This window comes from Pelodiscus sinensis, chromosome 1 (assembly GCF_052426305.1).
Source record: "Pelodiscus sinensis isolate ZL-2025 chromosome 1, ASM5242630v1, whole genome shotgun sequence".
NCBI lineage: Eukaryota > Metazoa > Chordata > Testudines > Trionychidae > Pelodiscus > Pelodiscus sinensis.
In genome coordinates this window covers 349,122,103-349,143,953 of record NC_143052.1, presented here as the reverse complement: position 1 = coordinate 349,143,953, position 21,851 = coordinate 349,122,103, and the positions used below count along the sequence as shown (strand labels likewise).

At 47.4% G+C, this 21,851-nt stretch overlaps 1 protein-coding gene across 1 annotated transcript; it reads left to right on the top strand.

The window, feature by feature from the left end:
• Positions 1-19,492: 19,492 nt before the first annotated feature.
• Positions 19,493-20,443, top strand: LOC102462995 (olfactory receptor 52M1-like). The gene has a single exon (XM_006121654.3). The coding sequence runs from the start codon at positions 19,493-19,495 to the stop codon at positions 20,441-20,443; it is 951 nt and encodes a 316-aa protein (XP_006121716.3).
• The last annotated feature ends 1,408 nt before the right edge of the window (positions 20,444-21,851 follow it).

Sequence of the window (21,851 nt, the reverse complement as noted above, 5' to 3'; positions counted from 1 at the left end):
CAATGTTGGAAGAAACGTTATCTTTATTTTGTACATCAATAAGAAGGGGGGCTAGGGAAGGGCAAGTGGAAGGAGGTGAGGGAGGAATGGGGTACGAGCCCCCGATGGGGAGGACTGGGCTGGCTCTGCGGGCTTCTGGGGGTGGAAGCTCTCCTGCAGCCCCCCAATTACTCCCTCTCCCCAGATGGCAGCCTGCGGCAAGTGCAGCCAGGCTGATGGCCGAGTGGTGTGATGTGCCCAGTGTGGGCACTCAGGGCACTCCAAGCCAGAACTTCTTTGCAAGCGGGGCACCCCTTAGAACTGTGTGTCCGGGGTGGGGGTCGGGACCCTTTAAGCGCAGCCCTCGGCTAGCCTGAGACAGTATCTCCATGCTCTAAGTCCTCCTTTTATGCCCTGCCGGCACTGCTTCCGGCCATCATTAAGCCCTGTTCAGAGTCCACTCAATGTGGACTTACTAGTTCGAACTAGCAAAACGCTAGTTCGAACTAGTTTTTAGTTCTAGATGCGTTAGTTCGAACTAGCTTAGTTCGAATTAACTAATTCGAACTAAGTTAGTTCGAACTAGCGCTGTAGTGTAGACGTACCCTCTGGGTACTTCTAAACTACATGCCTCCGTCGACGGAGGCATGTAGATTAGCCAGATCGGCAGAGGGAAATGAAGCCGCAATTAAAATAATCGCAGCTTCATTTAAATTTAAATGGCTGCCCCGCTCTGCCGATCAGCTGTTTGTCGGCAGATCGGGGCAGTCTGGACGCGCCGCGCCGACAAAGAAGCCTTTCTTGATCGGCAGAGGTATGCCTCGTGAAACCAGGTTTACCTGTGCCGATCAAGAAAGGCTTCTTTGTCGGCGCGGCGCGTCCAGACTGCCCCGATCTGCCGACAAACAGCTGATCAGCAGAGCGGGGCAGCCATTTAAATTTAAATGAAGCCCCGATTATTTTAATCGCGGCTTCATTTCCCTCTGCCGATCTGGCTAATCTACATGCCTCTGTCGACGGAGGCATGTAGTCTAGACACACCCTCCGGTAACTGTCCTGCTTGGGTTTGTTCCCATTTGCCAGAGGCCTCTTTGTTTGCGGCCTGCAGCAGAGAGAAAAGCTGGGGATAGGGAGCTAGCCCAGCCAGGCCTGCGTTCTCCTCCTCCGCTCCCCCACACCTAAGGGACTCCCAGTGTGACTTTAGGCCAGCGCCTTAGGGACAGAGCTGCAAAGGTTTTAGGCACCCACAGGTGCAGGCAGGCACCTAGTGGAGTTTACAGAGCACCTGACCTTGTAGTCCAGGGGTGGGACACCTAAGGCCCAGGGATCAGGCCCCTGAGTCTCAGGACTCCCCCCAACATTGGCCCATGCTCCAGACCACCACCACCATCGCTCCACAGGGCTCCTAGCCTAGGCCCCCCCCATACTCCGGTGAGTGCAGGGAATGTGGGAAGAGTCATTCTCCTTCTCAGTTGGCCACGTCAGTGAGAATTTGAGAGCTGGTGGGGGGGTGGGTTGGTTGGTTTTTGCTTCTCACTTTGTGCCAAAAAAGGTTCCTCACCTCTGCTCTAGGCGGTATTAAACATCCCACTAAGTGCCTGTGTGTGCCTCAGTGCCCCCTCCGCACACTGGGGAGAACAGCACGGCTCTGCCCGACCGAGGGGCTGTCAGGAGAGATAGATTTCATCGTGTGAGGTGTTCGGATACTCTGTCGATGGGGCCACGTAAGTACCACAGGTAGAGGGGAAATTTCTCTATCCACTGCTGGCCCAACCTGGGGGTTAACCCATTTTTTCACCTGTGCCCCTCGCCTCGCCTTCTTTTCTGAATGGCAGCTTGGCCCAGAAGACTTGGCTGAGTTTCTTCGGAGCGCCCTGCGTTCTCTCCCCAACCTCCCCACCCCCACAGGGGGATTCCTATCTTACAGGTCATCTAAGGACTTCCAGCTCCTTAATTTAATGACCAGCCTTTTCCACCTTCATCACCCTGCCTCTGTTTGTAAACAAAGCCCCAACTCCCTGCCCCGGGTCACAAGCCGGGAGAAGCACCTCACTGCAGGGCTCTCATGCCACACTAATGCTGTGCCATTAAGTGCACCCCCTGACAGCCCATCCGCTGTACGAAACTGGGGGTGGGGGAGTAGTCCACACACAGACCTAACTGGCACCCTAGAGGTGCTGGACAGTGAGTCAGGAGACATAAGTGCTATCCTGGGCTCTGCCACTGACCTGCTGGGTCACCTTGAACCCGTAACGTCCCCGCTTTGTGCCTCAGTTTCCCCTCCCTCTCTTTCTATTTTCCTCTGTAAGCACTTCAGGGCTTGGACTCTCACGCATGGACATGTGTCTTTACAACTCTTAGCACTGTGAGACCATGATGTCAGATGGGCCCACAGTGTCTATTGTCGTGACAAAGGGGGCATGTAGGCTTCAGCTACTTCCCTGCCCTGCCCCCTTTCCCCAGCCACCTCCACAAACCAAATGCAATCGGGAGACCTAGGAGCTGCTTACGGGTATCCTGCCCCATGCTCAGAGATAAGAGGAGGAAGACCAGGGCTGCGGTCACATTACAATAACTTGGAGACAGCAGACACCCCTGGGTACTGCCTGATCAGCCCAAGCTCTTGTACAGCTACTACAGTGGGTTGTGGCAGGCCTGAGCCTGATAAAGTAAAACCTGTGTAATCCCGCCCACTCGGGGATTAGGGCATTCCGGATATCTAAAAATTCCGGTTATCTGAGAGTCCCATCAACCTAGGAAAAACCAACTGACAATAACAGTAAAACTCAAGTTTTTAATACTGGTAGTTTTGTAGGGTGAGGCAGTTGGTCTCACATTTCTATTTTGAGTTAAAGGTGATTAGTACTTCTTAGATAAAAAATTGTTAAGCCAATCATGGTAAACCAAGCCAGGTCTGTGAGCCTGAAGCTGTGACAGTATTGTCGTTGGGGGCAATGCCAGTTAACAAAGTTTTCTGGTTAACAGAGTGCCAAATAACAAAGGTTTCACTGTATATGTATTTTTGTTAGTTTCTAAGGTGCCACAGGACCACTCATTTTTTTAAAGTTATTTTTAAGTTACAGCCTAAGACAGCAACCCCTCTGGGACTTCTAGCCTGAGCAAAAGAAACCAGAGAGGATTGCAGCTGTTTAATCATTACAAATTACAGCCAATATCTCCAGAAAGATCTATCAATTATTCAGACTGGCCTCTTCTATAACAGTGTTTCTCATCTTTTTTTTATCTCATCATTTTTTCTTTCCCAAAAAAAATAAGAAGTACCCCCATACCTACAGTTTTCAGACACACAAACATTTTTTCTACTGTTGCAAAATATTTATTTAAACAACACAATCGTAGCCGAGCGGGCGATGAAAATTTGGAGTCTAAAAAGCACAAAAATAATAAAACGCTGTAAAACTTAAAAAAAAATTTCAGGTTTCTCCATATTTCAGTTGAGTTGACGTACCCCCCAGAATTCTCCCAAGTACCCCTAAGGGGTGACATACCACTGGTTGAGAAACACTACTCTAGAACACATGGCAAACCTGAGTCAAGCTCTTTAAGTTTCTCATTTTCAGGCATTTTCCAGGCCCTCACATCATTTTCTGATTTTTTTTTCTGCACCCTCTCTGATTTTTCAGCCTTGCTTTGCAATGTGGACCCCAGAACGGGCTGGCCGAGTTCCAGTGTCACTCTCCCAAAGCCATTCACGGCAGTATACCCTTCTGGACTTTATTAGGGAGCACATTTGTCCTTAAGCACACATGACCCTGCGGTCCTGAGTAATTAGCAACTCCACACACAGGGAGTAGGGGCTTTCCCGTCATGGTCCACCCACCTCTTTTACTTTCCAAACAGGTTGTCACCAGTCTTCCGAACATACTTATCATGCAAATGGTCCCACCAGATTTCAGTGATGTCAGTTACATCACAAAAGAAAGGCCTACGTAGCACTTTAAAGACTAACAAGATGGTTTATGAGGTGATGAGCTTTCGTGGACCAGACCCACTTCCTCAGATCAATTTGTGGAAGAAAATTGATCTGAGGAAGTGGGTCTGACCCATGAAAGCTCATCACCTAATAAACCATCTTGTTAGTCTTTAAAGTACTGCATAGTCCTTTCTTTTGTTTCAGCTAGGCCAGACTAACACGGCTGCATCTCTATCACTAGTTACATCACAGGTCTTCTCATCAATAAGAAATCCCAGTCTTTTGCCAGTTACGGAGACTCCTAGCATTGGTGTGTAAGCAACAAAAACTCCTCCATCCCCCCACCTCGCCCAGGCTGTTGTAATTAATCCAGGAATCACAGAACATGTGCGTAGGTCACATCACCTAGACCAGTGTTTCTCAAGCAGAGGCACGAGTCCCCTTGGGGTACTCGAGAAAAGTCTGGGGAGACAACTGAATTTGGAGAAAACTGAATTTTGGTTTTAAGTTTTACAGCGCTTTATTATTTTTATACTTTTTACACACGAAAATTTCATCACCTGCCCTGCTACGATTAAGTTGTTTAAACAAATGTGTTGCAATAGTAGAAAAACATTTTGTGTGTCTGAAAACTGTAGGTGCTGTGGGATACTTTATAAAAATAGTTTGAGAAACACTGACTGAGATAGTTGTTAGCCAAAACTTCAAGGGATTAAAAACACTGATCCTCCTTCCTTTCTTTCTTTCCTTCTGTCTGGGGTTCAGAAGCTCTGTCTGGGGCAGGAATTTTATTGTGGTTTCTAACCTTACTAACCTGCTCCATTTAACTTTAAAAACAAGGATCCATGCTTTAGTTTTCAGGGTGAAAGCTTTGCCGTTCTTGATGTCACATCTTATCTGGGGACCTTTTTTTAAATCGTATAAATTCTGGAATTCCGCTCAGTGCTTTCCTGATGCCCTGGGAGCAAAGCAGATCAACATTTTGGTTCCAATACTTTCTGCAGTGAAAAGTCATTTTTCAAGGCAGATGAAATTTTGGCAGAAAATTTTCATTGTGCTCTAAACTTCCCGGGTTTGGAGATGAAATCTTTGCCCTCCCCCACTCTCTCACCTAAAACAGAAACTCCCCAAAAACTTCTGTAAAAATATTTTTGGGTAAAAATCCTTGACTCTTATCTGTAATTTATTTTTACTGAACAAAAAGATTATGAGTGAAAACAGATTTTAAAGGGGAATATTTCCTGCTTTGGGGGTTGATTTTTCATCAACTCAAGAGAAACATTTTCCATATAAATGTGAGGGGAGGGAAATGAAAAAACAAACTAAAAGTATCCAGCAAAAAATAATTGGTTTTGGGGGGAGGTTGTTTATTTGTTTTGTTGACTAACTCTAATTGTGAGAGAACACCCACTGCAAACGCTGAATCACCCCCAGTCTGCAAAGCCAGTGACAAACACTGCAGTTTAACTTACTGATAGAGATGCAGCCGTGTTAGTTTGGTCTAGCTGAAATAGAAGACAGAACTATGTAGCACTTTAAAGACTAACAGGACGGTTTATTAGGTGATGATCTCTCGTGGGCCAGACCCACTTCCTCAGATCAAGATGTGTGAATCAATGCACACAAAACAGATATAAGACTCTCTCACAGGGAGAAAGCTGTTGCTTGCCATTTCAACCAGACTGACCGTTCCCTCAATGACCTGAAAACATGCACATTGCATAAAGAGACTTTAACTCCAGACTTCAACGCGAAGCTTCAGAATTGTCATTCATGCTTAAATTTGACACTTTATGTACGGGTTTAAACAAAGACTCTAATTTTCTCACCCATTACAAGATCGCTTCCCCAATTATCACCCCTATGTCATTACCTCACAGACAGCAAACTTCTCCCCTCACTCCCACTCTGTTCTAAAATTTGATTTGTCAATTTCACACGTGTTCATTTTTTTTGATGGTATCACTTTGGTATATATGGTTCTGCCGATTTTCTTCCACATATTGATCTGAGGAAGTGGGTCTGGCCCACGAAAGCTCATCACCTCATAAACCACCTTGTTAGTCTTTAAAGTCCTACATAGTTGCAGTTTAACTTAGCTCCCTTTCAGTCAGCCTCATGCCGAGGATTTTCCAAAGAGCAGCTCTTTCCCTGCTGCCACCCCATGCGTTCAAACAACCCAACATGGTCACCTACCTCCTGGTAGGTCTCCAGCCTGCCCCTCCTCATCTCAGGGTCTTGCTGTGCCCGTGTGTGTCTGTGTGTGTCTGAGTGCGAAATGTCCAGGCAACACTGCAGGGACTTTATAATTCATCTCAGCTAAGCCCTTTGGGAGCTGTGCACCAGAGGGCCTTCTCTGGGGACTGTGGCCTCTAATTGTGCTAGTCCAAGGCCCTGAAGGAGCAAGGAGATTGGCCCTAGATTGCTTCTCACTGGCCTGCTCTGCTTTGCCAGCCCCAGGGTATGGAGCCAGGAGGGTGTCGTGCAACCTAGCTGTGCACATTAGGGCTAGTGGGGTTGGTTCCCTCTTTCTGTGTAGCTTCCCCAGGGGAAAATCCTCTCGTCTAAGAATTTCTGTCAGGTCGGAGCCACACCCTAGAGCAGGGCCTGACGGAGCTCCCTGCCCAGCAGCCGGCTCTGAAAGGATGCCCTGCCTGTAACCACAGATGAACCTCAACCTGGGATCTCCTGGCAATGCTCTATTGTCTAAGCCAGAAAGCCACTTCCCCCGTGGCCTGGCTCCATCACACTCACACTCACACACACACACACACACACACAGACTGACATTATTCGCAAACGACAAGCGACACACAATCTTAGCCGCGCTGAACACCATGCCATCCAGAGTCTCAAAAACAACCTGGACATTGTAATCAAACCAGCTGACAAAGGGGGTGCTGTGGTCATTATGAATAAGGCCGACTATAACCAGGAGGCAACCAGACAACTCTCGAACACCGCATTTTACAAACCTCTCCCCTCTGATCCCACCTTGGAATACCAAAAGAAACTACACTGTCTCCTTAAAAGCCTCCCCACAGCTACTCGGGAACAAATCCACACAGAATCACCTTCTGACCCCCGACCAGGATTGTTCTATCTACTTCCCAAGATCCATAAACCTGGGCATCCCAGACGTCTCATCATCTCTGGTATTGGCACACTCACTACTGGTCTATCCAGCTATGTAGACACTCTTCTCAAACCCTTCGTAACCAATACCCCCAGCTATCTCCGAGACACTACTGACTTCCTAAGGAAACTACAAAACATCGATAACCTCCCCAATAATACCATCCTTGCCACCATGGATGTAGAAGCTCTATATACCAACATCCCACATGAAGACGGATTACAAGCAATTAGAAACACTATCCCAGAGGACACTACTGCCAACCTGATAGCAGACCTATGTAACTTTGTTCTCACCCACAATTATTTCCAGTTTGAGAACAACTTATACCTCCAGATCAGCGGCACAGCCATGGGTACATGCATGGCCCCACAGTATGCTAACATCTTTATGGCTGACCTAGAACAACGTTTCCTCAACTCCCGTCCCCTTTCACCCCTCCTCTACCTACGGTACATCGATGACATCTTTATGATCTGGACGCATGGCCAAGAAACACTGGAGATATTCCACAGAGATTTCAACAACCTACACCCCACCATCAACCTCAGCCTGGACCATTCTACACGAGAGATCCACTTCCTGGACGCCACCGTACAAATCAACAATGGAAAATTAGACACCACTCTCTACAGAAAACCCACCGACTCATACAGTTACCTACATGCTTCCAGCTCCCATCCAAAACACACCACACGATCCATCGTCTACAGCCAAGCCCTTCGATACAACCGCATCTGCTATAATCCCACTGACAGAGACCAGAAGCTTCAGGATCTCTACCAAGCATTTATAAACCTCAACTACCCACCCAGAGAAATAAAAAAGCAAATTGAAAGAGCCAGACGAATACCTAGAAACCATCTACTTCAAGACAGACCCAAGAAAACCAACAATAGAACACCACTTGTCATCACCTACAACCCCCAACTTAAACCTGTCCAACACATTATCAATAAACTACAGCCTATATTGGAACAGGATACCATACTCAAAGAGGCTCTGGGAGACAGACCCATAGTCTCCTATAGACAACCACCTAACCTCAAGATGATTCTTACCAACCACCACAGGACATACCACACTAATACCAACCCTGGTACCTTCCCTTGCAACAAACCCCGTTGCCAGCTTTGTCCACATATTCATTCTGCTGATACCATTATTGGACCTAACCAAGTGAGTTATAAGATCAAGAACACATATTCCTGCGCATCCAGAAATATAATCTATGCTATCATGTGCCGAAAGTGTCTGTCTGCTATGTACATTGGACAAACATCTCAGACACTTCGCCAAAGGATTAATGCCCACAAAACAGATATCAGACAAGATCACAAAGAGAAAACAGTTTCTTGCCATTTTAACCAGAAAGGACACTCTCTAAATGGCTTAGCCACCTGCATTCTGCTACAAAGACCTTTTACATCTGCACTTGAACTTTACCTCTGAACTGTCATTCATGTTAAAATTCGACACTTTCCAAAAAGGACTCAACAAACATTTGAACTATCTCACCCATTACCAAGATAGTTTCCCCAATTATCACCTCTAATACCATTAACTCAGAAACATCCCACTCTCCCTACCTCTAATATCATCAATTCAAAGACACTTACCTTCCTTCCTCCCCCCCCCCACCCGCATCCCCCTCCTGTTCTGCAATGTGATTTGTCCTTTTCATATTTGTTCATTTTTTTTAATTGTATCCTTTGGTATATATGGTTGTGACTATTTTCTTCCACTATCTGATCTGAGGAAGTGGGTCTGGCCCACGAAAGCTCATCACCTAATAAACCATCTTGTTAGTCTTTAAAGTGCTACATTGTTCTGCATTTTGCTTCAGCTACCCCAGACTAACACGGCTACATCTCTATCACTACACACACACAAGCTTTCTTCCCCACCATCAGTTTCTCCTGTGATGCTGGCCTTTCCAGCAGGGCTGCTCTGGCAGCACCAAGGACACAAAAAGCCAGTGGATTGGATTCCCCAGGTGTGAGCTGGTGTGGCCAGGTCCTACTCTTTGCCTCTTACCCAGTCCTTGGCAGGGCTATGTTGGGGGCCAGACAGGAGCAAAGGAGCAGGGTCAGAATGTCACTGGGCCCCACAATCCCCAGCAGGAGTCCTGGGCCTTGGGGATGTATCGTGCACGTGTTGTTTAGAGCAGCCCTGAGGCTGCTCCGACCTTTACAGGCCATGGGTCTGAGGCGATACCACTGGCTCCCTTGCACGGCTCTGTTCCAGTCTGTTCCATTCAGGACTTCATACCACGCGCCTCACCGCAGTGTGTGAGCTCCTTCTGGTAGCGCCTCACGTTACCGCCTGTCACGTGCTGCCTCCCCTGCCCTGTCCGGGGGAAATGTGTGGGGCAGAGCGGTGTGAGAGGAGGCCAGTGGGAGACATGCCCTGTGCCTGTGGAGCGGAGCACACAGAGGTTTGGGAGGGCTCCTTGCTCTGGGAAGTCTGTTTCACAGTCTCAGGTCAGACCACAAGTGAGCTCTGTCTCCTGCACTGACGCCCTTCGCCCTTCATGCCGAGCCTGCCCCGCGGCCTGGCATCTGAGCTGTTGACCATGGTCGTCAGCCCAGACTTTCTGAAATGCTGAGTCTAGTCCATTAAACAGGGACCAAGCCTTGAATTTGAAGTGCTCCCATCCCCTCACTGTGCCCGGGCAGGGCCGGCCCATAACATTTTGGCACCTGAGGCGGGGCGCTCAAATGATGCTCCCATGTTTCCTCGCTTGGGCCAAAACTTTGAAAGGTCTCAATTCTGCCGTCTTCCTGTTCTTTTTGCTCCCCTTCCTCCAGCACAGCACTCCACCATCTCTGAGCAGGGAGAATACATCTGCACCAGCAGCAGACACAATTTTCTACACTCTGGGTCCTAATGGCTCCCCCCTACAGTCTGGCACCTGAAGCAGCCGCCTCAATACGCCTCATGGTAAGGCCAGCCCTGTGCCCAGGGCATGTTGGGAGCTGCTCAGAATTAAGGCCAATGTCCGTAGCTTGGAAAGTAGTTGAAGAAAGGAATAAATTATCTCTCCAGGGGGTGTGGCACAACTCCCTGCAGTTCACTTTGGCTACGTCTAGACGGCATTCCTTTTTTGACAGAGGCTTCGTCAACAGATACTGTCGACAAAGTCTCTCTCAAAAAAGAGCATCTAGACTACAACCAGTTCTGTCGAAAAAGCAAGCCCCTTTCAAAAGAGAGTGTGAAAAAGCACAGTTTGCATGCAATAGTGCCTTTGGCCTCCTGCATTGAGGAGTAATGGTAGTTCGAATTAGGAGCTTTAATTCAAACTATGTAGCCCATGCCGCGTGTAGCCGCGGGCAGGTAGTTCGAACTACGGGGCATTTAAAAGTGGCAGCACCCGGGAACATGCAAATAAATTTGGGATATTTTAATCCCGGGCTTCATTTGCAAGCTCGAATGCCTACATTAGCCACTCTAGTTCGAACTAGGGTGGCTAGTGTAGACATACCCTAAGCTATAAAGCCACTGATCCCAGGTTCAAATCTGTCTGCAGGTGGGGGCTTGTCCTGTATCTCAACTGTGTCTCCGAAGCTCAGGATGTGGCACCACGTTGGAGACCACGGACTTAAGCTGTAGGGCTCCTATACTAAGCTCTAGAGGTCCCAGATTGAAATCCATCGCAGGTGGTTACAAATGCATCCTCAAATCATGTCTTTTACAACAATGTCACATGGCTAAGTCCTGGCTTGACAAAGCCCTGGCTGGGTTGATTGAGTTGGGGTTGGTGCTGCCTTGAGCAGGGAGCAGGACTTGATGACTCCTGAGGTCTCTTCCAGCCCTAGGATTCTAGGATTCTATAACTGGATCCTTCAGGGGTCCAAATCCTAGCACTGCATCCTGCACCTGCTTTGCCCTCGTGCTGTAAGGGGGCCAGATTTAGCCGAGGGGGGAAGGGTGCTGTAGAGATTGCCCATCAGAACCTGAATTTGGCCCGCCACCCCCTGGTGAAAGCTCTGGGTGCATGTGAAAGCCATCCCTGAAGCATAATAGAGCAGCATCACACAGAGGGGGGATCCGCAGGTGCTGAATTATTAAGAAAGGGATAGAAAATAAGACCCAGAATATCTTACTGCCCCTGTATAAAACTATGGTACGCCCACAGCTTGAGTACTGTGTACAGATGTGGTCTCCTCACCTCCAAAAAGATATTTTGGCCTTGGAAAGGGTTCAGAAAAGGGCAACTAAAATGATGAGGGGTTTGGAACGGGTCCCATATGAGGAGAGGTTAAAGCGACTGGGACTTTTCAGTTTAGAAAAGAGGAGACTGAGGAGGGATATGATAGAGGTCTATAAAATCATGAGTGGTGTGGAGAGGGCCGATAAAGAGAAATTATTTATTAGTTCCCTAAATAGAAGAACTAGAGGACACCAAATGAAATTAATGGGTTGCAGGTTTAAAACTAATAAAAGAAAGTTCTTCACACAGCACATAGTCAACCTGTGGAACTCCTTGCCAGAGGAGGCTGTGAAGGCTAGGACTATAACAGAGTTTAAAGAGAAGCTAGATAATTTCATGGAGGTTAGGTCCATAAAAGGCTATTAGCCAGGGGATAGAAATGGTGTCCCTGGCCTCTGTTTGTCAGAGGCTGGAGAAGGATGGCAGGAGACAAATCACTTGGTCATTGTCTTCGGTTCACCCTCTCTGGGGCACCTGATGCTGGCCACTGTCGGCAGACAGGATACTGGGCTAGATGGACCTTTGGTCCTTTGGGCATTCTTATGTTCTTATGAAGACTTTGAGGCGCCCGTCCTACTCAGCAAGCCACAAGACGGCTTAAAGACTCATTCCGTTAGACACAGTGAGGAAGACTCTGTCGCTCCCTACTATGAACCTGGGCACTGCCATGCAATACTGACTGTGGATTCAGGGATCTGCCCAGGCCAACTGCACCGCAGCCATGTGCTCACAGTACGAATGGGCGAGCAGGTTGGAACCGCAGTAGGGGAAGCGCTTTGCCCTACAGGTGACAGGAGTCAAGCCCAAGGGCATCTGTGAGCTGCCTGGCCAGGCCGAGCGGTGTCATCTTTTGGCATGTTAGGATGACCTGGTACCCCAGAAGGTCCGAGATGGCAACATATCTGTCAAAGGCCAGATCCACGAACATCCTGGATTGCACCGCTGTAACAGAGTGAATGAAGAGCGTCTACATGAAACAGGCATCCAAAGCAATCGGCACCGAAATTGATGACCGGTAGCACGCATAGGAAATGCACATGGATTCATGGAAGGTTTGATCTGACCTGAGAATAAGCAGAATTACACACTTGCCCAGCAGCACGATGAAGTTCATTGAAGAGAAGGGGATTCCTAACTGGGCATGAGAAGCTTCCAACCCTGGGATGTCCATGAGGTTGAAAGATGATGAGTGGATGGGGTTGGAAGGACCCAAGGTCATTCAAGAGATGCTGTTATCTATGAATTAAATAAAGAAAAGATACTTCGTTGTACTCTAGATGTCATGAAATGTTTCTAACAGAACTGGTGGGGAAACGGGCTTCACATCCCACCTTGAATTTTGAGATGTAAAAAATTCGTTGGCCCCCAATCAAGACAAAAAGCCAAAGCTTTGACTTTTTCTTTTCAAGTGAAATTTTAAAAATACATTCATTGCAGGCTGATCAAAATGTTTCATCTCTATAACTTTGAAAACTGGCCTTTAGATTTTTTTTTTTTGTACCCTTTTAATTATTAAAATGTTTTTATACAAATAAAATTAGATTTTGGAAAGAAAAATTCTGAAATGAGAAATTGAACATAGCTGCAGTAGGCTTTTACCCTCTCCTGTGGACCAGACATTAAAAGGAGACAAATACACACAGCTGCTTTTGCGGAAAAACTTGCCAGCTGTCTACACTGGCCATTTGAATTTCTGCAAGAGCACTGACTTCCTACTGTCTGAAATCAGTGCTTCTTGCGGAAATACTATGCTGCTCCCGTTCGGGCAAAAGTCCTTTTGCCCAAAGCTTTTGCGCAAAAGGGCCAGTGGAGACAGCTCAGATTTGTTTTGCACAAAAAAGCCCCAATCACGAAAATGGCGATCGGGACTTTTTTGTGGAAAAGCGCGCATAGATTGGCATGGACGCTTTTCCGCAAAAAGTGCTTTTGCGCAAAAGCGTCTGTGCCAATCTAGATGCTCTTTTCCACAAATGCTTTTAACGGAAAACTTTTCCGTTAAAAGCATTTCCGGAAAATCATGCCAGTCTAGACGTAGACACACTGTGCTAGCATGCAGGGGGGCTAAAAGATTTGCCAGGCCTCTGGGCAAGGTGGGAGGGGCCAGCTCCGTGCTCCCAGAAGGGGTGGGACCCCTGGAAGAAGGGGCAGAGCTGGGGCAGCCAGCCCTCAAGACCACCCAGAACAACCCGAAGGAGGCTCCAACAGCAATTTAAAGGGCTCAGGGTTTCAGCCACTGCTGATCCTATGGTAGTGGTGGTCACAGCTAGGAGCTTTGGACTAGCAACATGAAGAGTTTCTCAGCACCGAGCGATCAACTAGTGCATGTAGCATTTCAGAAAGAGAAAACTAGAACCAAAGGAAACAAAATAACCCCCCAAAAAACAATAGTTTTCCGATGGCCACTGTGTGTGTAGGTCCATCCAGGCTAGTGTGTTGTCAGCTATGCCACAAATGCAACATGAAATGCCCTGTTCGAATGTAGGAAGGATCTCAGATCGCTTGCTTTACTTTGATACATGCCTCTGAATGACAAAGGCAGGGATCTGGTTTTTGAATGGGATACTGGTGTGCAATACAACATTATTCCAAAGCTGTATGATGCTGTCATTAAGAAAACCTCTAAGAAATCCAAAGGGCTGTTTCCTAGGCAGGACTGAAAATAACTAGAAGTTTGGTTTTATGAACATCCATCTTACGAATGGAAAATTTAAAAAATCACCCAGCAAAAGGGATGCTGATGAAGAATACGTTGACATCTTAAAAGAGATGCACTGGAAATCCCTTTGCAGTGGCTTGGAAGGCCAAGAAGAAAGCAACGAACTTCATCGTACTACAACGCCTGCTCTATGCCTCCTGCAATGTCGAGATGTTCAAATGTATGACCTGATCAATCTTCAATGAACCTGTCAAATAGGGTCTCTACTGTACAAGAGTAAAGAACACCACAACTTGTTTTAAGACCCAGTATCACTCAACAACTGTCCTAAGAGTAAATGCAGATTTACTGTCCCATTAGGAGTGAAAATCTGATAGCTGTAAGTTAGAAGTTAAACAAGTATTTGCTTTGAAATGTGGGTTATCTATCTAATCTATCTATTCCCATACACCCTATACCCATACACCCTGTCTATCTATCGATCTATCTCCATACATCCTATCTGTCTATTCCCATACACTCTATCTATCTTTCTACCTATCTATCCCCATAAAGCCTGTCTGTCTGTCTATCTATCTATCCCCATACACCCTATCTATCTGTCTATCTACCCCCATAAACCTTATCTATCTATCTCCATACACATGCATCTTTCTCTCTCCCCCCCACCATATTAGCCTAGCTAGCTAGCCAGTCATCCTCAACTGTTGTAAACTGGTGTAACTCCAGTGTTTTCAGTGGCGCTCCACTAATTTACTCCATCCTGGGAGCCAGGCCGTTCTGTGTGTTTGCACACAGAGTGCAGCTCGGAGACTGGCCAGGCCTATGGAGAGTTACTACTCAGTGGGGGATTTTAGAAGCTTGTTGCTGTGTGGAAAGGGACAGAGCTGCAAATTCTCCCCGTTGGCTGAGGTTCCCCAATGGGTCCATCATTGGAGGAGCTATAAATACCAGCCTGCTCTGGCCTTGGCATCCCTGCGATGTTACAGGAAAGCCATTGCCAAGCTATGCTGCCAGGAGACCGAGCATGCTGCGGATTGCCAGTGCCATACGGCCTCAGCATGGAGCCTGCTGTCGTGCCTGAGAAGCAAGTGCGCTCCACGCTGTAGCAATGTGCTCCCTGCAGCTCAGGTAGGTGATAAATGTTCACCGTAGCCTGGTTCCGCTGAACAGAAAACGTCTCTCCCCATCTCTGATCTTTATATGGCCCCAGCGCCACAAAAGCTGGGAGCCTCACAGCCTTTAACAGATGGCTCCACTGGGAACAGACAGTGCTGTTATCCCCATTGTACAGCTGGGAGGACTGAGGCACAAGGAAACCAATGATCAAATGACCTGCTCACAGTCACAAAGAGAGCATGTAGCCGAGCTGACCATTCAACAAGCTTTTTCAAAATGTAGCTTAGTGCCCTAAATGATCAACCAGCCTTTTTATTAGCAAAGATGAGGAACTGGTGCCGTCCTTGCCACTGTCACCTTGCTTTAACCAGCAGGTGGACAAGCACAGAATAAAAATTAAATCCCACCTTATTAACCAAGATAGAGCTGGTCCAGAAAGATCAAGTTTGATTATTTAATTGTGCTTGATATATGTTCCAAAAGTACCTTATTTTGATTGAACAAACCCCGTTGCCAGCTCTGTCCACATATTCATTCTGCTGATACCATTATTGGACCTAACCAAGTGAGTTATAAGATCAAGAACACATATTCCTGCGCATCCAGAAATATAATCTATGCTATCCTGTGCCGAAAGTGTCCGTCTGCTATGTACATTGGACAAACATCTCAGACACTTCGCCAAAGGATTAATGCCCACAAAACAGATATCAGACAAGATCACAAAGAGAAAACAGTTTCTTGCCATTTTAACCAAAAAGGACACTCTCTCAATGACTTAACCACCTGCATTCTGCTACAAAGACCTTTTACATCTGCACTTGAAAGGGAATCCTCTGAACTGTCATTCATGTTAAAATTCGACACTCTCCAAAAGGAATGAACAAACACTCGAACTATCTTACCCATTACCAAGATAGCTTCCCCAATTATCACCTCTAATACCATTAACTCACAAACATCCCACTCTCCCCACCTCTATCATCATCAATTCACAGATACTTACCTTCCTTCCTTCCCCGCCCCCCTGCATTCCCCTCCTGTTCTGCAATGTGATTTGTCCTTTTCATATGTGTTCATTTTTTTTAATTGTATTCTTTGGTATATATGGTTGTGACTATTTTCTTCCACTATTTGATCTGAGGAAGTGGGTCTGGCCCACGAAAGCTCATCATCTAATAAACCATCTTGTTAGTCTTTAAAGTGCTACATTGTCCTGCATTTTGCTTATTTTGATTGGCCACAGTTTGTACCTGTGTCTATGTCTGTAGATAGATAGATAGATAGATAGATAGATAGATAGATAGATAGATAGATAGATAGATAGATAGATAGATAGATAGATAGATAGATAGATAGATAGATAGATAGATAGATAGATAGATAATCTCAAGTTTTGTTCAGTGGTTCACTCTCTCACCAAATGAGAATAACTATATATACTCTATTCTATATTTGAGATAGTTTGTCTGTATGGGTATGTCTAAACTACATGGCTCCGTCATTGGAGCCATGTAGATTAGGCTGATTGGCAGAGGGAAATGAAGCCGTGATTTAAATAATCGCAGCTTCATTTAAATTTAAATGGCTGCCGCGCTCTGCCGATCAGCTGATGATTAGCTGTTTGTCGGCAGATCGGGCCAATCTGGACGTGCCGCTGTCGACAAGGAAGCCTTTGTCGACAGGCACAGGTAAACCTCGTTTCACGAGGCATACCTGCGCCAGTTGACAAAGGCTTCCTTGTTGACAGCGGTGCATCCAGACTGCCCTGATCTGCCGACAAACAGCTGATCATCAGCTGATCGGCAGAGCGCGGCAGCCATTTAAATTTAAATGAAGCCGCGATTATTTAAATCGCGGCTTCATTTCCCTCTGCCGATCAGCCTCATCTACATGGCTCCATCGACGGAGCCATGTAGTTTAGACACACCCTATGTGAGTCTGTCTGTCTGTCTGTTCAGTAACTCCTAAACGGTAAGAGCTAGGATCACAAACATACAGACCGAAAATCCCTCTTAATATAATTTAAAGCAGCATAAGGGTTTAGCTGTTCTAGAAAAATGGGATTGTGCCTGGAATGGGATTGCTTCTTATAAAACCAAACAGAAAAGAGAACATCACCAAATCAAGTACAGTCCTCGAAACTGACATACCTGAGAGAATGCTAAAAGAGTTACAACAGAGACATTTGGAGTAGTGCTCTGTTCTAGCATAGCTAAATCAATGCTTAAGGTTTAAAAACTAGAAGAAATTATTATTGGAAGCCAAATTGACTGAAGCCCTTTTTTGTTAAAACATAGTGAATGATAAGCATTTATAGGGATGAAGAAAATACACTTGATGGAATTCCCATTTTAAAAAATGTACTAAAAAACTTAATGGAAAATCCCTTAAGAAATCCCAAATAAAAATTAACTTCATAAAAATAACGTATTTTTAGAAAAATACAATCACTTAAAGAAAGCATGTGCATTTTCATTTTATTTAAAAAAAATATGTAATTGAGTTAAGGTTCAAATCAATGCCAGGTAAATCTGCTATTATATGGTTTGTTTTTTTTCTTAGAAAGTCTGCTATTTTTAATTGTCTCTTTCTTAGTATCTCATTTGAGTCCCTCTGCCAAGAGGCCTGTGAAGGTGTGGTCCCTTGATAACATGCTTTGCTGTCATTCATGCCCTAAAAAAGATCGTTCTTTCTCTGTTTAATTATGTCTAGCAAATACAGGAAGCAGCACTGGGAGAGGAGGAAAAGCTAAGACAGATAGCAAGGCAGAGATAGATGTCCCCTGTATGAAGGCGTTTACAGCAGGGCTACTCAATATGCGGCCGCATGCAGTCCACGGCCTGTTTGTTTGTGGCCTGCGGTGCGGTTTGGGTTTATGCAGGGCTACACACACAGCCCGCAGGTGGGATCTTTTGAACATGGCTCCACAACAGTGAAGCATCTCCCAGGCAGGGTGAGCATTGAAAGATGCATGTGAGTGGACTGGCTGGAACAGTTAGTCAGGATGTCGGCGTTTCTAGCCCCCAGGGTGGAGGTGCTGGGAGCACTGGGGCATTGTGGGAAGTGCTTTGTATTCAAGCCTGTCAGTGTAAAAGAAGCTATTTGCATACATTTGCATATATATTTGCATATATATGCAACCACACTTAAGTTGCAGCCCTTGGCATGTGCTGTGAGTATCATTGTGGCCCCGGGGCTTCCAAAGTTGAGTAGCCCTGATCTAGAGCATGGCTTGCCACATACAAAAATGACAAGAAATGCAAAGTTTGGGTTCTCACAGAGACAGTAACTCGACCACCTCACTCTGCAGGTTGACAGCACTAGTCCTGTTTACCCAGACTAGTGCAGCAGCTCTTAGTCGTCATATTCATAGGCCTTGTCTCCACTGCCATATTCTGTCACCAAAAACTGCCTTTTTTGACAAAACTGAGAGTGTACACCCTACAATGCAACACCCAGTTTTGGTGACAAAAAACTTCCACCCCTGCAAGATACTTTTGTCTTTTCCCTTCCTTTTATTATTGACAAAAAGCCAGTTTATTTTGTTGAGAGAACTGGCTTCTGCCTATAACCTGCAATGATGGCTTTGCTCAGTGTTTTGTGATCTCTGCTGCCCTGCATGTATCCATACCCCCCCCCCCACCACCACCCCCTTCCTCTCTCTCCTTTCAAAGCTCCGGGAAGTAGCTGGCAGCTGAGTGAGCTACTCCATTTGGGGAACAAACAAAATGAGCAAATAATTGGAATGCTCCCATTCTGCCCTGTTAGAAACACAGCTGCTGCAGAAGGAGGGCTGGCGAGATTCCTCAGCACGGAGAGCTCACAGAGCTACTCGGGATGCTGCTCCCAGCAGCGGAGACTGCTGGGGGAGAATTCAGAGAGAATCCCAGGAAACGCAGGGATTAGCTCTGCCTTCCTATAACACTACACTGCTCTCCCACATTGCTTTGCTTCATCTGTCAACAGGGGAGCTAGCCATGTGGCCATGAAATGTCGACAGTGGGAGGCAGAAAAACCACTCTGACCAGTTTTCACTTTTGCTGATTTTTTTCCTGTCGACAACACTTTTGTCACCAAAGCTTCCCAGTGTAGACATAGCCTTAGAGATGCCTAAGAGGAAAATGTACAGACTCAGTTCTGCTGACATCAATGGAAAAACTCCCTTTGCGTTCAGTAGGAGATGGATCAGGCCCTAATTGAATCAGTGTCTCATAGTTTTAAAGGCCAAAAGGTCCCATTTGGATCAACTCCTTCCCATAGCATTGGCCACAGAACTTCAACTGTCAACTGTTCATTATTGGTTAGGTGTGGTCAGGCTGATAGATCAGTTTCTTCCCAGCACTACATGCCCGAGGGTTAGTTAGAAGCTATCATCACTAACTAGCACACACTGCCTCTTATTACAGGGCCAAAAGCATCTACTGACATCTCCTCTGGCAAAGGAAATGCATCATGTTACCTTTCAATGGCTCCTGCTTCAGTCCCCCATCCTTCCTGCTGATCGGTATCCCTGGGCTGGAAACCCTGCACATCTGGATCTCCATCCCCTTCTGCTCCATGTACATCATCACCATCCTGGGGAACGGCTCCATCCTCTTCGTCATCAAGACAGAGCCAAGCCTGCACGAGCCCATGTTCTACTTCCTCGCCATGCTGGCCACCATCGACCTGGTCCTCTCCACTTCTACCATGCCCAAACTTCTGAGCATCTTCTGGTTCAGGTACAGAGAGATCGGCTTCCACGCCTGCCTCCTCCAGATGTTTGTCGTACATTTCTTCTCAACCATAGAGTCTGGGATCTTCCTGGCTATGGCTCTCGACCGTTACATCGCCATCTGCCACCCACTGAGACACAAGACCATCTTGACCAATGCGATCGTAGCCAAGATCGGGCTGGCAGCCACGGTCCGGGGCGTGTTGTACATCTCCCCGCTGATCCTCCTTGTCCAACAGTATGGGTACTACAGGACCCACGTCATCCCACACTCCTACTGTGAGCACATGGCGGTTGTGTTGCTGGTGTGTGGGGATCTCACCGTCAGCAGCCTCTATGGCCTGACCGTTGGCTTCCTTGTGCTGCTCGTGGATTCGCTGTTCATTGTCTTGTCCTACATCATGATCCTGCGGGCTGTGCTCAAGCTGGCTTCAGCTGATGCCCGTCTCAAGACCTTCAGCACCTGCATCTCCCATGTCTGTGCCATCCTGGCCTTCTATGTCCCCATTGCTGCCTCATCGCTGACGCACCGGTTTGGCCACAATGTATCTCCTTACATCCACATCCTAATGGCCAACTTCTACCTCCTGGTCCCACCCATGCTGAACCCCATTGTGTACGGGGTGAGGACCAAAAGGATACGGTACAGAGTGCTTAAGATGTTCTTATTGAGTAAGCCTGGCCACTGACCCCTAATCCTGAGCATAAGAGCAGTGACTAGCAAGCGGCAGGAATGGTGGTGTCGTGGCTAAAGTCTCCTCTGAGGATTCCACCCAGACCCATCAGCAGTGATCCCTGAAAGCTGAGCGCTTGGGCAGCCACCCAGGAGAGAGTCAGGTGCCGCCCAGCTGGTGAGTTGAGCACCCACAGCCGGCAGCATGTGTTTCTACTGGTGGTGCGCATCCACACATGCCTCAGTGCACAGAACAAAATGTATTCTGCACATAGATGGACAAAATTTAGAAACCTTGTGCATACATTGTGTAAAGCTGCTGCTAGCACCAGAGATGAAGGAGCATTTGTGCCAATTATTCCATGCCTGGAACTGGAAATCCTGTGGAGAGGTGGACTCAGGTGGGGAGCCAGACGGACTTGGGATGCTCCCTTTACCCTACTCATGTGATTGTGATCAAGCGCAGCTGAATGAAACCTCCTTATCTCAGGAAGGCCAGGGGTTATGTTCCTGACTTGCTCTGGGCTCTTTTGATGGACTCAGTGACCCCAAACGCAAGGGGTAGGTGAATGATGGGGAGGGACGGCGTGGTCCGAGTCAGTCATGTGAGGCTGGTGAGGGACAGTGCAAAGGGCTGCTGTGTGCATAGAAGTGGGGGGCTGATGCTGCTGACTGGCTCCCCACAGGGGAGTGTGGGAGCCACGTGGGATGGAAGAGAAGGGAAGAGAAGGGACAGAATCACCTGCTCACCCACGGCTACCGCAGTCCCAAGCTGCCATGGGAGGCTGGTCGACACCAGCCCCAGCCCGCTAAGCCTGCTGGGCACAGAGACATGATGCGCACCCTTCTGGCCTGAGGCTTGGGATCCTCAAATCACTTCACTTAAGTTGCCAGGCATCCGGTTTCGACCGAAACAAAATGGACCCTGGTGGCTCCGGTCAACACCACCAACCAGGCCATTCAAATTCTTGCCAGCGGCACAGTGGGGGCCCAGGGCTCCTGGAAGTGGCCACCGAGTCCCAGCCGCCTAGGTGTATGGGTGGCCAGGGAGTCTCCACACACTGCCCCTGCCCCATGTGCCGGCTCCACAGCACTCACTGGCCGGGAACGAAGACCAATAGACGTTGTGAGGGGTGGCACCTGTGGGTGTGAGTGAAATGTGAGGCGCCTCCCTAGCCATCCATGCATCTGCTGCTTCCTGGAAGCCTCATTACATGCCACGAGGACCTCCCACACAGCCTCCCACATCCCAACCACCTGTCGCAGCCCAAAGCCCTCTCCTGCACCCTGAACCCCTTATTTATGGCTCCACCCAGTGCCCACACTCCCAGCCAGAGCCCTCACCCCCCCACCCACACACACACTAACCCTCTGCTACAGGCCAGTGAAGGGGGGGGGTCAATGGCAAGAGAGAGAGGGGATGA